The sequence below is a fragment of the Hyperoodon ampullatus genome (assembly GCF_949752795.1).
Source record: "Hyperoodon ampullatus genome assembly, chromosome: 3".
Lineage (NCBI taxonomy): Eukaryota > Metazoa > Chordata > Mammalia > Artiodactyla > Ziphiidae > Hyperoodon > Hyperoodon ampullatus.
In genome coordinates, this window is record NC_136916.1 from 2,286,253 (window position 1) to 2,307,924 (window position 21,672).

Consider the following 21,672-nt stretch of genomic DNA (forward strand, 5'->3'; position numbering starts at 1 on the left):
GCCCCAGCGGGAGTCGGTGACGGCTCACAGATACTCTCCTTCCTTGTCCCGCAGTGTGGGTCCTGCCACCTCGACGGCCCCGGCGGCGGGGCTTGGACGCGGCCCGAGCGCTATGTACAGCGTAGAAGACCTCCTGATCTCCCACGGCTACAAGTTGTCCAGAGAGCTGCCGGCGCCGCGCAAGGATGACGGGGAGGGGCGCCAGCCCGTGAGGCCCCGGGCGCCGGCGGGCCCCGGCCTGCTGAACGGCTGTGACGATGGCCCTGCCGCTTCCGCACGCGGCCAGGCCTCGCTGGGGACCGGCCGCCTGAGCGAGCCCGACAGCCGCGGCCGTGGGCCTCGGGGCCTCGGGGAGTCCCCGAGTGCTGCTGCCGCTGCGCGGATTTCCGAGGCTGGGTAAGCTGCAGCTGAAGCCCCCGTTCCCTGTGCCCCGGGGGTCTGGCAGTGGGTGTGTGAGTCCGTCCCTGGCCGCCTCCGGTGGGGCTGGGGGGCCTGGTCGGGGGGAGCAGAGCGGCGCAAGACGGCGTGCGCGGGGACGCAGGGCTGGTGCAGCGGGCGTGGAGCGCAGAGTGGCCAGTAACGGAGCTCCGCCCGCCGGCGCGCGGCGTCTTAATCCTCAGCCGCCTCTTTGTTCCCGTGTAAGCTCTTCGTATCTCCTCAGCCAGGAATCACTTAAAAACGCTGGAGAAGCCAGTTTATGTCAGGCACACATTCCTAAGACGTTCTGCTTTCTCATCAACGTTTCAGTACCTTGTACATCACAGAGTTGGGAGACGGATGCGCCTCCTCCACCCGTGCCGAAGCAAACCTTTCTTCTCGCGTATCCGTGTAATTCCACTGGCCTCCACCCATCTTTTCACACACGCACACGTGCACACGCACACGCGGACACACGGGCCCTAGTGTGGAGATCGCGTCTGAATACAGCTGCGTCTGTGGGTGTTTTCTTAATAACCAAAAAGAGGGTGGACCGAGGAGGGGGGAGGTAAATTAGAGGGAATTTCGGCGGCTTTGCCCCAGAGCCTGTGCCCGAGAGGCCTCCGCAGCCCTCACCCGGCCGCTTCAACCTAGGGGAACCCTTTGCCATCACTTCCTAAAGCTGTGTTTGCCTTTAATGCTGCCCGGGGACCAGGCTCAGGCCAGGGGAGGGGCCGTGCCTACAAAGAGCGCGAGGCTGGGTACAGCCGCGCAAAACGGGCCACCCAAACAGGTGGGAGCCGAGGCCTCTGCTTAAGGGAAGCAAACAGACATGCGGACACGAAGGGCAGTGAGTCAAGTCCAGAGGGAATGAACTAGCTTCCACGGTCACAGGGAGGATCTTCCTTGTTGGCCGACAGCCGTCAGGGTAGGGATTTTGCTCTTACAGGTCGGAACGTCCAACACCTGGGTCACTGAGTACAAGCAAGGCGGGGGGGCCCTCTTCACACCCAGTGGAGTAGAAGCAGGTTTGTGTTGCCAAGTCAGAGCTGCCTGTCTGTGGAGGGCGCGCGTCGTCACCGATGGGGCGGGTTCGGGAGGGAACCCAGGACGGAGAAGGGCTGGAAGCTGCTTTTATTTAACCTTGCCCTTCAAAACCTGCCCTTACGTCCGCTACTGCCTTTGCAGCCATGTTCCCTGAAAAGCATGCCCACCGTGGGTTTTGGAGGAGGGTGATTGTGGGTATGTTGTCCGAGAGCCAGGCCAGCCTTAGCTGCTGCTGCACAAACGCGTGCTGGGTTTTACCCCCCCGTCCTGTGCTTCCGGTTCTGTGCTGTGTACACCTGCACCTTCCGCCCTGGATTTCAGGGCACCGAGGCTATGCCCTGCGCCCCCTTCTGCATTTCCTGCAGAGCTTGCTATGTGCTGGGCACACAGTGTATCCAGTATAAGCCCAGGGATTCAGTTCATCCATCCAGCCTCGTAACAGTTGTTGAGAAGCAGAAGGTTTAGTTTCTAACGAGGTGAAGACAATGGCCTTGGAATCCCTGCACACGTGCCACGAGCAGGGTCCATCCCAGTCCAAAGGGCTGAATCAGAGGTCAGAGTTGGGTCCCGCTTGGGAAGCAGTAGAATCCGCTTGAGGATTCCAGGTGGGCAGTGAGGCTCCCAGCCCCGTTCACAGCTTGCTCAGGATTCCCTAGCCCTGTGTGATCACAGGGGCCTGGGAACCTCAAGGCCCTCCATCCCAGCCTCCCTCAGACCTGTAGGCGCCTTTCTTTCCGTCATAAGTGAAGGGCTCAGCTGGGTTGAGAGCAGCGCTGGGACGTCTTTGCCTGTCGACAGAGTTCTGAGAGATCTGGCCGTTCCCCCCCAGTCCTGAGGCTGCCCGGTGAACTTGTAAGGTGTCGAGGCCCCTTTGGATTGCAGGTTGCCTTGCAGGGTAGAAAGAGAAAACGCACTCGTGTTTGCAAAGATCCATGCCAGTGCCCCGCGCCTCAGACACCCACTGCCCAGCTTCCTGGCTTGAAGTGAAAAGACGTTTTCTTTCTTTAGTGGCCAGTAGAGAACTGGAAAGAGGAGGCAGGCGGAAAGGTAGGCTGGAGGGGATTACGTTTCCCTTTCGGGAGAAGCGTGCCTTGAGAGGAAATAAATAGGTGCTAATAGTTAAAGCTTAAAAATGTAAAGAAGAAGGAAACTGCCAAATTCTTTGGCTCCTGGGAATTCTGAGTCTGGATGCATCAGTGGTGCTCAGCCAGATCCCAGCCTTTAGTCACGTGGCAATGCAGCCGTGGTCTTGCACCTGGCCTGGTCCCCACCATGACCCTGCCGGACCGGTCTCCGGGTCTGGGGGGCCGCTGGGTCCTAGGATGCGCTGTCCAACTCCAAGCCATCGGGATGACTGGGGAGCATCACAGGGGCCCCTCATCCTGCAGTTCCTTGGTGGGGTGAGGTCTGCCCTAGAGAGGGCCCACACCACAGGCTGGTCCTCAGCACCCCTGGACCTCCTGGGGACGGGGGACTCAGCGCAGTTTGGAAGGCCACAGGGGCCGAAAGGAGACTGGTTTGTTTTATTCTGTTGGAATGGTGGAGAGGTAGGCATGTTAGCAATGTCGTTATTTTATAGCCAAGAGCCTGAAGCTCGGAGAACGTCAGTGACTCTGCAGGGGCCACGCACTCAGTGCTAGCGTGGAGGGAAGCCCGGCTCGGGCCACAGCAGCACCGGGCCTGGCCACACTGTGCCTGGCCTGACCCGTCGCCTGTGCTGGGCCATCCTCACGTCCTCCCCTGCCCTCCCTGCCCGTGGGCGGGGGTATCAGCTCCCACGCGCCGCTGCGCCCCTTTCTGTCTGGGGAGCTGCGTAGGGACGGCATCTGTGCTCCCTGGTCAGAGCCGGGTAATGATGCCGCCCTGCGCACACAGGCCGGGGCCACGTAGGTGGGGAGCAGTGTCGCCCGTCATCTGAGTGTGGCTGGAGCAATAGGATTCCCGGGGGAGAATGAAGCATGATAGGATTGATAACTCACATCACCTTGGAGTTTCTCGTGCATGAGCTGGTTATATGCAGCAGAATGTTAAAAAAGAAAAAGGCGGGGAGGAACACAGAACAGATTTGGAGCCTTGACTAGGTTCCCAAATGCAGGATCCACGCTTCCTAAGTGGGCGGAGAGGCTGTGCTCTGAGCTGTCGCTGTTGTTAGATCGAGTGATACCGAGCTCCCGGGGTGGCAGGAGGGGTGCAGGACCGGCTGAACCTGCTGAGAAGCCCTTTGGCTCAAGTGGGGAGACTGTTCTCCTTTGGCACAGGTTATCCAGAATGACAGTTAGAGTCACTGCTTTCCAAAGCTGCGTCCCACGTGTTGCTGAGACCGACCTTCTCAGGGCTGGCGACTCGACAAGCGTGTAAAGTGCAAACCCTGGCTGTGCAGCCCCCGTCACCTGCGCTGTCGACCCCAGCTCTGAGGTCGTGGTCTTGGTGGCTTCGTTTATGCCAACCTTGGGGGACGAGCGGGGAGGGGCGGGGCGGGGGGGAAGGTGGCAGTCACAGGCTCAGCAGAACTCCCAGGGAGCCGCCTGGTCCCTGGCGGGAAAGCTTCTGTCCTTGTGGATTCTCCGGGTGCAGGGACCCAGAGGCACCTGCGTGAAGGGAGAGGTGTGAGGATACCACGGGGTCTTGGCCCGCAGGACACGAAGACTGGTGGCCTCACCCCGTGTGGGATGAACAAGCTGGGCCCAGGACGGGCCATTAGTCCAAGTCTCTCCAGGCTGTGGCTCGTCCCTGCGGGACCCTCTCCGCCCAAGGTGTCGCCTGTCACTGCATCTCCCTGCACTGCAGCTCCTCCGCTGATGTCACCAGCAGTTCCCACTTCCCTCTAACTTGGGCTCCCCGGGACTTCAGTCCCACATGGAGGCAGAGGTCTGGCTCCAGAGACCCCGCCGACTTGCGCCCTTGGGTCTTAGTTTAAATTTCCGAGAGAAAGTATGTGTAGTTTGGGGCAGCCAGAGATGTTTTGGGCTTGGTGAGCGTGCCGGCCCTGTTCTGATCGGCGGTCAGCGCAGCGAGGGTCTGGCCAGGGGAGGGCAGCCGGACGGTGGTGGGTGTCCGAGCCTCACCTGCTCTGGGCAGAGGGCTTCGGATGAGGGCGCTTTCCAGGCCAGGGTGGGCGCGGGGCTGACCATGCACCCACACATATTTTCTTTTCTCTTCCCAGACCGTTGATTTAGGAACCCTAAAGCCCTGGCACGTCCCCCTTGAGTCATTCACTCCGCAGAGAGTTCACCTGGATGCTAAACCACTCCTAGATGGTCTCAGGGATCGGACTGGGGTGATGAAACTGGCTGTGTGAGAGTCACCCACGTGGTACAGAAGAAAACTCACAGGTCATGTCAAACGTCACTACAGTATTCCCATAGCAGGAAAACCGAGGATGTCTGTAAAACTGTAGACAGCGTTCTAGATGTCAGATGATTTAATGCTAGGTTTTTGTTGTGTCCTAATCTTGGCCGTATAACCAACAACAGATACTAACTGTGTGCATCTTCTCTGTGGCCTCTCTGTCCTCCCCATGGCAACATGAAAAGGATGCTTCTGAAAGCTGGTATTTACATCTGTGCTCAAAGCTCATAATGAGTAGACTTTCAGTTCATCAGTTTGTACCAAGTTTAACTATTTCTGCACATACTGCCTTGTTGCAGGGTGTGCTTGCCAAAACACACACACACACACACACACACAAAGATTAAGGGGCAACAGAGGAAATGCGCAAAGGAGAAAAGCTAGCTATTATCTATATGTGGAGGAAACTGCATGCTTCAATGCAAGTAGCCATCACTGAATAATACTCAGCTACCATTAAACTTGTGAAACACTGTTATCAGGCATTCCCTGTTTCCTTGCTGTGTTTCCTTTGAAATGTTATAATCAGAGGAAGCTGTAAAATAACGTAACATAGCAGAGGTCTGAATCTGAAAGTTGTACCACAATAAGCTCTTTTCTGCTCAGCCCCAGAAATCCTGAGAATAGCTTGTAATTATGTCCTGTCGTCAGTGCAGTCATAGCTAATTAGAGACTCAGCAGTCTGACAGGATCTCTGATGTGGGGTGAGGGGCCTCGTCTGGGGAGCCTTACATCCGATCAGTGGACATCGTTCTAGGTGGTGCTACTGGGTATGGTAAACAGTCCCTTTTCAGAGGCTTTTTAAGCTTCTCTCCAATCATATCCTGCTTAAAATGGTTTTCCAAAAAAGGAATGCCTCGAGTTTAACATCTGTTTCCATGTATCTCTTTCTCTGTACAGAATTATACTTCCACAAACATCATTTGTCTTGTAGCTGCTGCTTCATCTCCTAAGTGTTAGGCCTTGTTAGTTTGACCTCTTCATGGAGCAAAGTATGGATTGTGTGAGCTGGAGTGCTCATCAGCGCACGTGGAGATTCAGACCTCCGATCTCCCCGTTGTCTTGTTGTAAACCCTTCTTCTGAGGCACTTTGTTCCTGTTCATCAGCAGTGTAAGCTTCCAGAAGCCCGGACACTGGTCCTCTCCCTGCACGTGCTCCCATGTTGCTCTGCCGTCACCATGTTTGGACCCTTTGAACATGAGACTTCAGGGAGAACAGTGGTGAGGAGGTGCTTCTAGAATGAGGGGGAAGACATCAGCAACACAGCCAAGAGCTCCATTTGTCTTGGCAGCCACATTAGCACCGAGAGGAGACTTGTTGGTGATGAGTTCCTTCTTCAGCTAGAGAACTGGGTTAGTTAGCAGGTGAGGAAACACCCATATATATCCATAAGGGTATGTCCTTATTATGAGAACACGGGAAAACTCTGGAATAATCTGCCTTACCTAGTGGATTCATGAGAGAGAAAATGGGCCCCAGCTTGCTCTTCCTGCTCTGTTTGAATAGACGAGATATTGGTTGGCTGGACGTCATTGTTATGGGCCCTCCCTTAGAGCCTGGCCGGAGGGTCAGGGTCTTGTTTCGGCAGTCGGTGCATCCTGACTCCCCACCGTTGTGCAGGCCCCTTGATTACAGCTTGGGAGAGGACAGTGAGGGTCTACACCCCACTCGCAGACAGAGACTCACTTGTCTCTTTCCTGCGTGCACCTCACCCCCGCCGTATACCATGTGAGGCGAAGACTTTCGAAATGGATCCACTCTGCTGAGAATTTCTTTTAATGGGCTTCATGATGGTACTAATGGCTAAAAACGGGTTTCGTATGTTAGACACTCTGCCAAACAGTTGAAATGTATTATCTCATTAATCCTCCCCACAAACTTGAAAAGGAAGGCGTTCGGACCATCCACTGGACAGGGACGAGGAGTCAGAGGCCAGGGGAGGTGCTGCATGTTGCCGAGGGTACGTGGTCACGAAGCCCTGCTGCAGGCGTCTGGACCCCCCCGCCGTCCGGTGCCCCAGGAGATGCCCACACGCTCCGGGCAGCATCCCTACCCCGCTCCCTGGTGGTGCCACTGAGGGTCCCCTCAGTCCCAGGCAGCTGCCACGCGCCTCGGCAGCTCCGTCGCCGGGGAGCCGCCCTCCTTGAGGGTCCGCTGCAGGTTCCCCGGCAACCTGACCGCAGGCCCTGTCTTCTCATCCCACTTATTCCCGCTTCAGCCCTTTCTTCCTGAAGCTGGGAAATCCATCAGAAGGGGCCAGGTCACCCAGAGTAAGTACAGGGCAGCTGCCCAGCCATTGGGGGGAGGGTCCACATCTGGGAGGGAGGGAACGGCGTCTGCCCCACGTGTATCCCCGAGAACTGCAGCTCCAGGCGCTGGTTTGTAAAAAGCAAGCAACGACCCTAAACGCCCCTCCCCGGAGCAGGGCCTCTTGGGCGGGGCCTGTGACTTAGGTCACTTGGATAAAAGGTCTTCACCAGACCTCACAGAATGAAAAATCTCTTGAAGTCCTACCCCGAAGATGATGCAGAAAACTGCCGGCCGCCACGAGAGCAAGTTGTGTCCACTGCTGGTCACGCGGTCTGATAGCCGGCCCCACGGTACAGCTTCCCCTGCCCAGCGATGCTGCCCATGCTGAGCTCATCTCTGTGGACCCTGGACCCGGGCTCAGGCGTCCAAACCCCCGGGTGGAGGACCAGACTCAGGGCCTTCCGTCCTCTGCGTCAGCAGATGTGTTTCCCCGGGTGGGTCTGCTTAGTTACCCGTCTGTGTGGATACCTTGAGTGCTTTGCACTGTCTTCCTGCCCCGCCCCTCTCGCATAGGCTAAAGTTAGCATCATTCATCAGTCCTGTCATTTATCATGCTTCCCCTTCCAGACCCATTGTTAAGTGTGTGTATCTAAAAAAAAAAAAAAAAACCAAACAGTAACCTCCTGAAATAGTCTCCCTGGTCCTTTATTTCAGCTGAATCTATAGTATTTATCATTTGCACTCACTTATCGCGACATTGTGAAAAGCAGGCGAAACAGTCCATTAGCCGTCTGACCTGACAGTTGTGTGTTTCTTAGTTACCTCTCTGCCAGTGCAACTTGCAGTTCTTGTTCAGCTTGAGCTTGGCTGAATAGTGATCTTTGTCCATTATGTTCCCAGAGCAGCTTTGTCTTTTCTGACTGATCTTAATTTGTGCTAACCTCTAAACCTTAGTCGTGATCTATTCTTGGCCTTATAGCTCCCCTTTCCAAAATTAGCTTATCTGTTACCCTGAGTCAGAGGGTTAGTCACACAGTGTAGTACAGTGAATATACCACGGCACGCCGGAAAGTAAAATTGCAGGCTTCCAGGCCCAAAGAGGATTGGGAGGAAATTATGTAGCACTAGATAGCTGACCGCATCCCAGAAACATGCCAGACACCCAACACTGGGCTGATGACGCTGAGTCACTCTAAAGAGATGCCCCAGTGCCCCTGCCAACCTAGAGCTGCTAATGGATGTCATACACTGAAGCCAGTAAATATCCAACTTGATAACTTGTCTGAAGGAGAAATTCACCAGAACTGTCACCGCGTGGGTCCACGTGTGCCTGTGAGAGCCAGGCTCAGACTAGGTACAAACTAGATGTTTGTGAAATAATTGCTTTATAGTTTTCTCTATCATGTGTACTCTTTAAAATAGATTATTTAAAGTTCTCTGGGTGGATCTGTGTTTTCTTGAAACTGGGATTTTGGTGTATTGTGCAAATAGAAAAAAGTTTTGCCTAGAATGCCCAGCCGTTTTGATTAGTTACAAATGGCAGCTTTGACAAAGTTAAGGTGATAACGGAACATTTTTGGGTGGGGAAGAAAACTGGCCCCCTTACTTGCGTAGGTAACTGCAGCCTGTTCATATCCTTGTCCTGTTTATGTCATTCTTTGTTTGTCTCTGATTATGCTCGTGGTCTGAATGTGGACAAATCGCACCTCAGGATTTCAGTCCCTCCTGACGTTTGCCGAGAAGCCAAAATATCTATTGAGAAAGTGAGCAAAAGCCATGCAGTGTGGTTTCTTCTGTAAAACCAGGTGCCCCAGATGTTTACAGGTCTGTAAGGAAGCCCGCTCACCGTCAGCTAAAGAACAGAGGTGAGAAAGGAGATTCCAATGCCGGGCGTTGACCACCTGCTTCCTAGTGATTTATTTTACTCTCTCTTAATTGGGTCTGTGACAATTGTGACATCTTATTAAGCTGCACTTTTTGAATCTTGCCCTTGGACTTGGCATAGAGTCTAAGACCCTGAAGCCAGTAGGTGCCGAGGACCTTTGCATGGTTCATCGTCTGCATCAGGCTCCAGAGGGGCAGCCATAGGGTATCCCTAAGGGAAGGGACCTCGGCTTCCGGAGCTCGGCTGGTGGCGGGGGGCACGTCCGGGAGGCCAGCATGGTGGCTTCCACAGGGACCAGTCCTTGTAGAACCTGACCCGAGGAGGGCTATGCCAGCCTTCAAAACCTAAATGCTCGAATGACCATCTGATGGCAACAGAATCAGCAAAGAAACCGACCGTCAGCTCTGCGCAGGGTTAAGGCAGCTTGCAGCGCGTGGGCAAAGTACACGCAGGAGTTAGGTGGCTGTGCAGCAAATGCTTTGCCTCAAATTCATTTCAGATATTTTCTACTTTTTCGGCCCATGACTCGCTTTGCTGAAGTGGCTTCTTAAGTCATTGAGGTGGGGATGCAGGACCTGAAGAGCTACCCTCACTTCTTAAGGCAAAGAAGTAATTCCAGAATAATGATTAATAACAATAATAACAGCAGTAGGTTTTTCCCATTTACTCACCATCTAGGCTGCTGTTGAACCGCCCTTCCTCCTGCCTGTGTGTTGGGAAGGGTGCTCCGGCAGCCCGTCCCCTGCAGCGGCTGGTCCCCAGGCCTTCACCTGCTGTGGCTGCACAGAACGAGTGGCCCGGGGCCCCTCCCCGCTCTCCGTACCATCCTTGCTCTGCTGTCCTGTCAGCTGAAGAGTGGACTATGGTATAGAAATCGTTCCAAACCACAAAATGTGGTCTAGTGAGACCTAAGCACATAAAAAAAAAAAAAAAAAAAAAAAAAGAGAGAACCAGTGGGAGATTACTTTCACTTATCTAGTAAGGAAACACGTGGGCTGTGAGAGCCGGACACGGGAACAGTTCGGCAGGGCTGCCCCACATGCTGCGGGTGGGATGAGCCTAAACGGGCCGGACCGATCTGAGCTCACATTGCACGACAGGGATAGCATGATCCCCTGATCCGCCGATTCCTTTGCTACGGATTGATTCTAAATAACCTGAGACATGCTTAGTGTTGGTGAATAGCGTTTCTCAAAAGTGTTTTAGAACGTAACCTACACGGATGTCTGATAGCAGTATGACGGTTAAATAAAGCACATACACATGATAGACTACTATTCTCCCATTGAAACTGTGCTCGTGAGGAATTTGTCATTACGCTGGAAGAAGTAAAACATGGTGGCTAAGTGGGCTTTATGGTCACATTTGTTGGGTTTGAATTCTTTTCCCACCACTTACAAGCTGTGTGACTTGGGAGAGTTGTCCAACCTCTCTGTGCCTCAGTTTCCTCCCCTGTAAAATGAGACTGACAGCAGTTCCTACCTCGGAGGGGCGCTGCTGAAGCTTAAGTGAGTTAGGAAAGCACTTGGTAAGGACCTAGCACACTGTCACCACTATGTAAGTGTTGGCTGTTGTTTGTGCTGCAGATGTTGGGAAATGTTGATGTAAAACCAGAAAGCAGATCAACACTGAGGCTGTTTGAAAATCCACATCCTCACACACACAGAGACTAAAAGACATACATCAAAATGACTGTCTCTGGGTGTAAAGACTACGAGGGATTTTGGGGGTTTGTACTTTCCTATATTTTTCCACATTCTCAACAATGAGTGCATATTACTTTTATAATTTAAAAAGCAATCGGGACTTTTAGAGTTGGAGCCTTTGCTGCTTAGCCCGTGGTTAATCGAGGTAGTGGAACGCCCCAGGCTTCCTTCCGCCTCATGGGTTTTCTGTGTTACAGTCCTGGTCTCTGCCGGTTTGTAGGCAGTAGCTTAGTATTTCTGCACAGTTCAGCAGCGTTGTTCAGAGCCTTCCTTCAGCTGCAGTAGAGCAGCTCTAAACTCGGGCTGCCAGAGTCATTTGAGGAGGTTTTGAAATATCTGGGCCCGGGCTCCTGGCGGCACTGATTAGATCCCCCGTCTGGGGGGTGGGCCCTGGGCGGTGGTATGGTTTAAAGGCTCACAGGGAAACCCTGATGCACAGCCGGGCGGTGGGCCACAGCCTGGAGCTGGCCGGCCGCAGGTGCCAGCATCCCTCGCCTGGCAGAGGGCTCTTCTCTGGAGCAGGGCCCCTCAGTCTCAGAAGGTGGTTCGAGCGTGTTTCCCGCGTCCCCCGAAGACAAGATGGCCAGAGAGCTTGGTAACAATAGACACCGGACCCTAACCCAGAGCTACTGAATCTGAACTTTTAGGGGCAGGGACATTGATAATGTGTATATTTAATGAGCCCACTGGGTGGTTCTTACCTTCGGGGAGGTGTGGGAACTCTGCTAGAGCCTCCGTCTCATCCAGACGCTGGGAAGAGCTGGGGGCCCCGGAGAGACGTGGTGCCTGGCTGCCCACCTGCCTCGGATACTCTCACGGGGTGGAGCTGGGGTGCTGCCTACGGACGTGGGGAGGCGGGGTCCCCCGACTGCCGTGCGCTCATGGTTGACGCCCCCCGGCAGTGATGGTGCTCGGCGGGGGTGCTGGGACCCACAGCATAGGCAGCACCCAGGGACCTGGCGGGAGTGCCTTTTATGGAGCCCCACCCAGGCCTGCTGAGTCAGCTTCTGGACTGGAACCCAGGGTCCTCACCTGAGCGGCCCCGTCGTGATTCCTGCCCACACTCGAAGCGGGTTCCCAGACCCGCCCCCCAGAGAGCAAGCAGCCGTCCGGCCTGAGCTGGGGATGGAGTCCCGGGCCCAGGGCCACACTCTGGAAGCCCGGTCCCCTCGGGCATTTCAGAGCCCTGAGCTTGGCCTCGCTCACATGCATGCGAAGTCCTGAAGTTCTTGTGCACAGCCTGTCGCTAGGCGCGCAATGGCAGAACAGCTGGCTGCCTTCCAGCCCTTATTTGTGGGCGTGGCTTCTTCCAAGTCGACGAGTGCTGGGGTTAGGAGTGTGTTTTTGTTTTATAGTCCATTGCTTTTTTATTTTTTATTTTTTTTATTTTTGGCTGCGTTGGGTCTTCGCTGCTGCATGCATGCTTTCTCTAGTTGTGGTGAGCAGGGGCTACTCTTCGTTGCGGTGCACGGGCTTCTCACTGCGGTGGCTTCTCTTGTTGCAGAGCACGGGCTCTAGGCGTGCGGGCTTCAGTAGTTGTGGCACACGGGCTCAGTAGTTGTGGCTCGCGGGCTCTAGAGCGTGGGCTCAGTAGTTGTGGTGCACCAGCTCAGTAGTTGTAGCACGCGGGCTCAGTAGTTGTGGCGTGTGGGCTCTAGGGCACAGGCTCGGTAGTTGTGGTGCACGGGCTCAGCAGTTGTAGAACATGGGCTCAGTAGTTGTGGTGTGTGGGCTCTAGGGCACAGGCTCAGTAGTTGTGGTACATGGGCTCAGTAGTTGTGGCACGTGGGCTCAGTAGTTGTGGCTCTTGGGCTCTAGAGCACACACTCAGTAGTTGTGGTGCACGGGCTCAGTAGTTGTGGCTCGTGGGCTCAGTAGTTGTGGCTCGTGGGCTCTAAAGCGCAGGCTCAATAGTTGTGGCGCACAGGCTTAGTTGCTCCGCGGCATGTGGGATCTTCCCGGACCAGGACTCGCACCCGCGTCCCCCGCACTGGCAGGCAGACTCCTCACCCCTGCGCCGCCAGGGAAGGCCCGGGGTGTGGTTTTCAGCAGTCGTGGCCCAGGCAGCCTCCCCGTGCGCGTCCTCCCTGGCGTAACCGCGTGCCTCTCTGTCTCGCAGGCTCCGCCAGCAGCCCCCGGCCGGCCGCAGCCACACCTACCGGAGGAGGGAGCAGGAAGCCCGCGAGGAGCCGGCCCGGGCCCCCAGCCCGCCCACGCACGCCACCCAGGGGCCCTGGGAGGCTGGCGGAAGCAGCGAGGACGTCATGAGGAAGGCACTTTGCGAGGAAGGGCTGGGACTGGCGGGTCCCGCCAGATGGCAGAGCGTCCGCGTCGGAGGCCAGGCCCAGCCACGGAACCTGGGGGGGCAGATGCCGGCTGGTGTCGGGGAGAAGCTGCTCCAAGACCTGCACTCGTGTGTGCTCGGAGGCCACGGCTTGACCTCCCAGAGCACAGGGAAATCCCAGTCGCTGCCGAGAGTTCTTTCCCCCGAGAACCTGAGCTGCGTGGAGATTCCCATCCCGTTGAGCGACGGGCACTTTCCGGGTGTCCCTCAAGTGCCATTTCAGCCTCCAGACGGTGCTCGCGATTCGGAAGCCACCAGGAACCCCGAGAAGGGCGGCTCCTCGGCCCCCTTACCCCGGCCTCGGTTTGGGAGACCCCTCAAGCCTCCATCTTACGGCTCCCACCAACACTGCAGGGCCGGCGCGGAAAACGGCAGCTACGCGGACAGCCGGCAGCCGGACTCGGCTGCTGCCCCCTCGACCAAGGCGAACGACGCCGCCAGGCAGGAGCTGTGCGCGCCCGACGCCGGCCTGGAGCCCCCGGTGTACGTGCCTCCGCCCTCCTACCGGTCGCCGCTCCAGGCGGCCGCACCCGCCTGCCCGGGGGAGGCCCGAGGGTGGAGGCCCGAGGGCGGAGGCCGCCGCGTGCAGAGGCACCCGATGGAGAAGGCTGCCGCCGGCGGCCAGATCCCTTCGGGCCCCTGGGGAGCCGGGGAGGAGCGGAGGCCCGGCCCGTGCTCTCCTGTCGGGGTCCTCCCGCAGCCCCGCCCCGCCACGGCTTGTGACGGCTCCGTCCTGTACATCCCCTTCGACGACCCACGGATACGACACATTAGACTCGCCCGACCCCACGGGCTTTGGGAAGACGTGAAGCTGGACGGCCCTGTCCCTGCCCCGGAGCCGGCGCCTGGAAGTCTGCAGCGGGAGGCTGTCGTTCGGGGCCCTTCGGGGAGTGAGAGCTGGCTGTGGGACCGGCTCCCCGGGGGTGGAGAAGACGGTGTCTTTGCTGAGCACAGAGACGCCAGCGTCGCCACTCGGAGTCAGCAGCCGGACGTGCGCGCAGAAAGCCTCGTCTCCTCCCCTAGCCCCCAGGGCGAGAGTACCTGCGAGACGCAAACCCAGCTCAGAAAGTTCGAAGCTGGGCTGCAGACCAAGAAAAGTTCAAAGAAAAAAATGAGCGAGACGATATTTTGTTTGGTTTCCATCCCAGTTAAGTCAGAATCACATCTGCCAGCTACAGATACGAACAACAATGACTTGAAACAGAGCGCGGGTGAAAGGCCGGGGCCCGAGCGGAGCGCGGCTCTGCAGGAGCAGAGGCTGCTGAGTTTGTCCTCCACCGACCTGGAGCTGCAGGCGCTCACGGGTGGCGTGACCGGGAGGACGGAGCTCCAGAAACCAGACCCGGGGGGCCCCGGAGGAGACCAGCCAACAGACGACCCCAGGTTCCCACACCCTGCGAAACACCGAGCGCTCGCGTGTTCTGGCTCGTGGCCCGGGCAGCAGTACAGAGACCAGCAAACGCAGACCAGCTTCACCCAGGAATCCCAAAGCCCGCGGCCCCGCCCCGGGGAGATGCGGGGAGGGTCCCCCGACACCGCGCTGCCTCCAAGATGTTTGGACGCCTTCGAGGCTCAGATGCTCGTGGCGTTGGCGTCCAGTGACCAGAACCAGAGGCCCGGGTCTCCTTCCCCGAAAGGCCAAGGGGGGCCCCTCAGCCCGTGCGGCGGCGGCGCCTTCTCAGGGTCTTCCTCGCCCAGGAGCCAGGCCCCCGCACCAAGGGCTGGCCCGGGTGAGCCACGCGGGGACGGCCGTGTCCGCGGAGGCAGCCCGGTGCCCAGGGCCGAGGTCGTCAAGGGGGCGACCACAGGCCCCTGCAACAGCAGGCAGCCGTTTGGGCAGTTCCTCCTGAAGCCCGTCAGCCGCCGCCCCTGGGACCTGATCAGCCAGTTGGAAAGTTTCAACAAGGAGCTTCAGGAGGAGGAAGGGGGCCGGGACGACGGCAGCGGCGGCAGCCAGGACAGCGAGACAGAGCCGCCCTGGGCAGGCTGCACCCAGCCCGCGTCCGCGCGCCCAGGCCTCCCGGACGGCCGGGCACCTGGGGACCCGGGGCCCAGGCCGGGGAGCGTCAAGAGCAAGCCCGAGAGCTGGGCCGAGGAGGCGAGGCCTCGGGCCCCCGGGCCCCGGCAGGCAGACGGCAGCGGGCGCGCCGCAGGGCCGTCGCCCCCCTGGAGCCAGATGGCGGAGGAGCGGGACCGGGAGGTCGAGGCCGGGGCGCCCCAGCCGGCCATCAGCCCGAGGCCGGTGAGACGAGCCGCGTCTTCCGGGCCGAGCGATGCCGGAGCAGGGCCCCCGCCCGATGCAGCGGAACCGAGGGCGCCCCCGCCGAGTCGGGAGCTCCGCGGCGGGCTCAGTGCTGCGGAGCTGAGCGCATCCAGCGCACCCAAGGCGGGCGGTGGGGGGCGGGGGACCACGGGGGCCCCCCTCTCTGTGGCTGGCAAACCCCGAGGCCTGTCGGCGCCAGACTTGAGGTCTGTGGGGCTAACGCCGAGGCAGGAGCAGAGTGCCGGCCAGTTAGTGGGGTCTCCGGGGGAAGCCAGTGCAGTAGAAATCCCCCCACACGAGTCCCTCCAAGCCAGGGCTGCCAGGATCCTGGGCATTGAGGTGGCCGTGGAGTCCCTGCTGCCAGGCGCCCGAAGGACAGGGCAGAGCCCAGACCCCGAGCCTGGTGGAGGTGCCCGCAGGCTTGAGGCCCGCAGGCACGAGGCAGCGGCCAGCCCAGCCCAGCCGTGTGACCCCGCCGCGTCCGCCGACGCCTTCTACAGCAGGAGGAGGTGTGGCTGGACCGAAAGCCCTCTGTTTGTGGGAGAAGTGGGCAGCGCCCGGCAGGCTCCCCAGGCCTCCGAGCCCGCCTGCATGGACGGGGCCGTCCCCAGCAAGGCCCCTAAGCCTCAGCCCAGCCCCCAGGAGTGCCAGCCCTTCCATCCCAAGGACGTGGGGACAAAGCCACCCTTCAGGTCCACCTTGTTCCATTTTATAGAAAGGACCCCAAATTTGGCAGCCTCAGAAAAGAGGCTCCGAAGCACGTCCAAAGTGATTGAAAGTTTACAGGAGAAACTGGCGTCCCCCCCGCGGAGGGCAGACCCCGACCGCCTGATGAGGATGAAGGAGGTGAGCTCTGTGTCTCGGTTGAGGCTCCTGACCTCGCGGGGCGCGGATGCTGCGGAGGAGGCGGAGGACCTGAAGGCCGAGAGGGGCCCCGGGGCCCTGGGCGCCAGGCACAAGCTCTCTGACCCCAAGGGTGCCCTCCCGCTGGGAGAAGACGGGCATCCGACAGCACAAAGGGAGGAGAACGGCGGTCAGGACTTCTGGTGCCCAGGTGAGGATCGGGGCAGGCGGGCGGGCGCGTTCAGTGTTCATTTGACGTCCCAAGAGCATCAGAACACAAGGTTGGTGGATGCTGAAACCTGCAGATTCAGAAAAGGTGCAATTGACCCTGTGAATTATGGGCCAAAAGAGTCTTCATTTTACCAAGAATCATCCAGAAGCTTTCCTTAAAAAGCAAGATCTTATAGTGTATTTTAAATGATCCAGTCTTGATAAAACTTATCTGTGTAAGCAACTAGGTAAAATTCCAGACATAAACAACCTTGGGGGCCCCTAACTGTGAAGAGGTCCATCAGTAAAGTATTCCAGCTTTAGTGCGGGAACCTTGATCACTCGTAGGAGACCATGGCATTTGTTGTGCTCTGTATTGTCTTCCCAGATAATAGCCATTCACCCAGATAACCCTCGTTGCTCTATTAACCTAATGGGAAAAGACGTACCAGTCGATTCAATAAACTCCCTGCCCCGTGATTCTTGCAGAATCCTTTGTCCCCGTTTTTATCTGTCTTCACCACCACACCATTCATAAGACTTGAGAGGTCTAGACAGAATTAGCAGTTTGCTTTTCTCAGTACCCACCTACCCCTGGAAGTTCGCCCACCAGCCCTCTTCCTTCCAGCCCCTGAGCTCTGATGGCTGAGACCCAGGGTAGCCGGCTCTGGCCGCAGCATCCTGCAGGCCCATGAGCCTTGCATCCTCTCACCTTCACATGTCTCCTGAGCCTTCTTCAGCATGCAGAACCACGAGGCAGGTTCCCATGACAGTGACAGTGATGCCCCCAAACACCTGTTCATCGTCTCGACTCTGACGTGAGCAGGCGAGAGAGCCCTTGGCATCTCTGTTTCAGGCGCCGGGGATTATCGATTATATACCCTAGACATGATTAGAGGAAATTCAAAGTCCACATCGTAAACGACCGACTAGAAGGGACCCTTCTGCTGGAAGGGTGAAGTGCGCCCCTTCCGGCGCTGTCCCCGGACCCCGACCCCAGCCCAGCCTCGTCAGCCAGACCCTCCCATCTGACTAGCTGCGCCGACCGGGTGGCCCCCAACCCTCGCTGCTCCGCTTCCTGTTTTGAAATCCAAGGGTTTAAAAGGAGACAGAGAAGATCACTGGTGCAGCTGGAAGAGTCCCGAAATTTTGGTTAAACAAAAAAAATCTCCTTGGCACTTTTTCAGTTTTCCCACAAATGCAGAGTGATTCTTATGAGCCAGCATTGCTCCCACCCTCACGCAGCATCCATGATCAAAAGGACTCATTTGTCAGGGCCCTCTTGGGTCATCTGGGTCGACAAAGTTGGTCTTTGCTGCGGAAGAGAATACCAGGAACGCGGAGCCTTTGCCATTACGGTGGAAAGTACTCCATGGCCCATTTTGTGAGCCATTGGGATTTGTCAGGCTGCAGCCTGAGACCCTCTCCCCCCACCAAAAATAGGCCCCTTGGCTTTTCAGTGCTGGTTAAAAGGACATCATCACAGGCTTTTAAAGGGCGTTTCTTTATCTATAAAATCAGGATGATTTTGTCAGTGCTCCTGAGAATTATAAGGGTTTTGAAGTAAGACACATCCTGTTCTAAGGAAAACACTGGTTTGTAAAGATCGCTATGCCTCTGTCCATGGCCACGTATTTCGGGGAATATGTTGTAACAAAAAATTTCTAGTTCAATTCAGTACTCCCTCAGTTCGTAGCCTGACCTTTTGACACATGAATGGGTCCAGGTGGGTGTCTGAAATCACCTAGGTAATGTTGATTTTCATTTTAGCCAGCCATTCAAACTCCACCCCACCCCCATGACTTTATTAATACATTTTTTAACCATAGTTTCCAACAGTTTGAGATTTTGATTACTTTTTTGTCTCTCCATCTGGTGCATTTGTTATTGGTACACAATAAGATGACCAGAAATCTGAAGGCAGAGAACTCCTCGTGGTCATAGGTACCTCGAGCTTCCTGAAGTGGCTGCGTAGCACGACCCACAGGGGTGATTTCACACACGTGCAGTGGCTCAGGTGACCCCGTCAGCCTTTCAGGTGACGGTCACCAGGCCTCAGTATTCAAAGCCAGTCCTTCTGAGAGGCCTTTGATTGACATAGTAAAGGCTTGTTGCTCATAAGCTTTTGGACTCTTTCCTTTTGATATATCTTATCATTTTAGGCACAAGAGTCATCATCTCCGTCCCCGCCCAACCCCTGCCTCTGTCACCCCAGCGCGCCGGACCCCCTTCACTGCCCCTGAACTCACAGGCCACTTAAATTCAGATTTTGTTCTGGAATTTTCCAACAGGATTATACCGTGTATATCTGTAACCCCACACACACACACACGCACACACACATACACACACACACCCTTCTAGAACCTTATTATCTGTGTCGTGTACCCATTGTATCATAAAGACTTTCCTTCAGCTTAAAGAGGGTCATTTCAGTGAACATTTTTTAGTGGCTTTTTGGGCTCTAGCTAAGAAGTCAGCAGCTCAAAACTAATTCAGGTCCTAGACTCCATCTCTGCTGAATGGATTATGTTCCGGGTCAGAAGTGTAATCCTGGCACATCAATGTCCGAACCTCCTGGTCCGTCAGCCTCTGCTGGCTGCTCTCCTAATAGAGGTTCAGGAGAAGAGTGGGAGGAGCCTGTCTGCTTGGACCCGCGGTGGGGAACCTGGGGCAGTTTAATGATGCCAAATAATGCCGTTAGAAGGCGGGGCGTCAGCACGTCCTCAAGGGCAATAGCTTTTGAGGGTGTTCGTACTCGAAATACCCACGAGGGCGGGCCTTAGTGATTTGTCTTCCCCTGAAATGATGCCCATGGGAACCAGGATTCCAAGTACCGAGGGTGATGACTTCTCTGTTCTCTGTTCTCTGGACCTCTGCCGGCCGGTGTGGTAGCCCCTGGTCACACATGGCTCCTGAGCACTTGCAATGTGGCCTGTCTACATTGAAGTGTGCTGTAAGTGTAAAACACACGCCAGAGTTCAAAGACATTCACCCCCAAAATCTAGAACTTCTCAATAATTTTTATATTGATCACCTATTGAGATGATAACCTTTTGGATTTATCTGGTGAAATAAAATACATCATTGAAATTAATTTCACCTATTTCCTTTTGTTTGCTTTAACACGGCTACTGAAAACTTTAAAATAACATGCTGTGGCTCACGTTATATTTTCATTGGACCTCGACCCCCCCCATGATCTGAAGAAGGAGCCCCTTGTTCTACAGAATTCTCTCCGTGGCGCCCTGCCTCTGGGCCCTCAGCTTCCGCAGTGGAGGTCAGAGAGCAGGCACGTTCCATGGAGGCATCTCCGTGCACCTGCCCTCGGGTGGGCGGCTCCGGGCCCCGGGTCTGTATCACTGGAGGCTTAATAGACACACAGCCTCTCCAGGCCTCTCTGCTGCCGGCAGTGAGCCCGCCCGCCTCATTCTCAGCAGCGAAAAGGGCGTCTTTGCTCACAGGGCGTTCCTCCGAATCCACCTAAGGTGAGGCCGATTGAGCACAGAGATGTAGGCTCAGCTGCTACCCCATGCTGCCACGCTGGGTGTGAAGTGTGGACCCTCGGAAGGCGGCTGACTCGCGGGAACTCTGCTTGCTTCCAGCCAGAGAGGCACTTGGTGCGGCAGGTGTTTACGGAGGAGCAGACTCTTTGCCACGAGGAGAGCCTGTCCTGTCTGGCTTGTGACGTGCGGCTCGAGCGCGACAGACGCTGCCTTAGTCATCGCGGTTGCAGTGTCTTGTCGTAAACACATCGTGGGACATCGAGAAGGTGTCCGGAGGAGGCGGCAAACCATTTTGCTGCCAGAGGGGTGGGCCTCCGTGTGGCCTCCAGGATGCACGTGGTCCAGAGGCTTTGGGAAGAGATGGCTCTGCAACAGCTGTAGTAACTGCCGAGTTGTACCACCCTTCCAGGTTTCCTACGTGTTTTCTCTTGAGAACTTAGGAACCGTTTGAGCTGCCGTGGCAGGAAATTCTGACCATGGGAGCCACACGCATAAGCCTCAGGTTTGCCTGGACCCCAGAGATCTGTGGCCCCCGAGGGCCTAGCCACAGCCCTAATGACGGTCTAGGACTGTTGTTCTTTTGTGTGGTGTCCCGTTTCGGAAACCCAGGCCACCTGGGCCCAGTATGTGTGCCTGTAGAACGGATCATCGTGGCAGCCCAGACTCCCAGGGCCTGCTGCCGGCTGTCGGTTCAGAAACAGGAGCCCTGTCATTGCCAGCCCAGCTCTCAGGGTCTCAGGGTCCTCAGGCCCTTCTGGGACATCACTGATCACAAGGACGGGCATTCTGCAGCAAGGTTTCCTTAAGTTGTAATTTACACGCACACACAATATCCTCTTTACCATCAGCTACGAGCGTCACTGCTGCTTTACCAGAGTTGCATTTAAAGTTAATTATGTTCCACTGTGAACAACAGGAAGGGACCATCAAAATACTAAGCAACTCCCATTTTTCCATCTGTGATTAGGTAGTGGTCATACACGTCCCTTTAAAACAGCCTTTAAACTGTTTAGATAGCTTTTTACTCCATAGTGAAAAATACCAATAAGATGGGTGAGATGTCTGAAAATGAATGTTTCTACACGTATGGACTTGGTTCCCTAAACATATTTATTTCTGGTCTGAGGATTAAACAGACGAGACCAACTGAATATACCGCTATTTGTCTTTCGTTTTCTTTTTTGCAGATTCGTATGACCCTAGCAGGGTGGAGAGGGTGTGATGATGTGCCAGTGGAGTACGGGGCTGTGTCATCTGCTAACAGAGTGATCTCCGAGGTGGCCTCAGCCCCGCCGCCTGGGAGGAAGCTGGGACCCTCTCTGTGACATCCTGTCCCCACCGCCACCAGGAAACTCATCAGCCCTAAAGAGTCACTCTGTGGAAGTAAAGCAGTAGTCTGTGGAAACCATCTGTTTTTATAGCATGAAGAGTTAATACCTATATTTAGAAAAGAGTCACAAAGACCCTCCTTAATGATGGGTTTAGCCAAGCTGGTAAAGGGTTTGGTGTTAATCTGGCTGTATGTGAAAACTCAAATGTGGATGATATAATGAATGATTTTAAAAGGACCGTGAATGTCGTAAATCACCCTTCGCTTCCCCGTGGCCTGCGGTCCACGCTCGTGTCACGGAGTTTGGGATGTAGGCCATTGCTAGTGTGTCAGCACTTTGAGCTCTGGGGAAATGTGAACGCATATGTATGATCCATTTCTCATCAGTCTGGCCTTCTGCTGAAGTCACTTTACGTATAAGTAACTTGCCATCAGAGAATAAAGCTATAGCTTTTAAGTTCCCGAAAGATTAAAACTTGTACCATAATGAACTAAGAGTGTTATTTATCTGGCAATGAGATA

The 21,672-nt window shown here is 55.9% G+C and overlaps 1 protein-coding gene across 1 annotated transcript; it reads left to right on the forward strand.

Annotated features, from left to right (window-relative positions):
• Nucleotides 1-112: 112 nt before the first annotated feature.
• JCAD (junctional cadherin 5 associated) lies at nt 113-21,042 on the forward strand (the record flags this gene model as incomplete). Its single annotated transcript, XM_079701138.1, has 3 exons — nt 113-396; nt 12,774-16,315; nt 21,008-21,042. The coding sequence occupies 3 exons, from the start codon at nt 113-115 to the stop codon at nt 21,040-21,042; spliced, it is 3,861 nt and encodes a 1,286-aa protein (XP_079557264.1).
• Between the last annotated feature and the right edge of the window lie 630 nt (nt 21,043-21,672).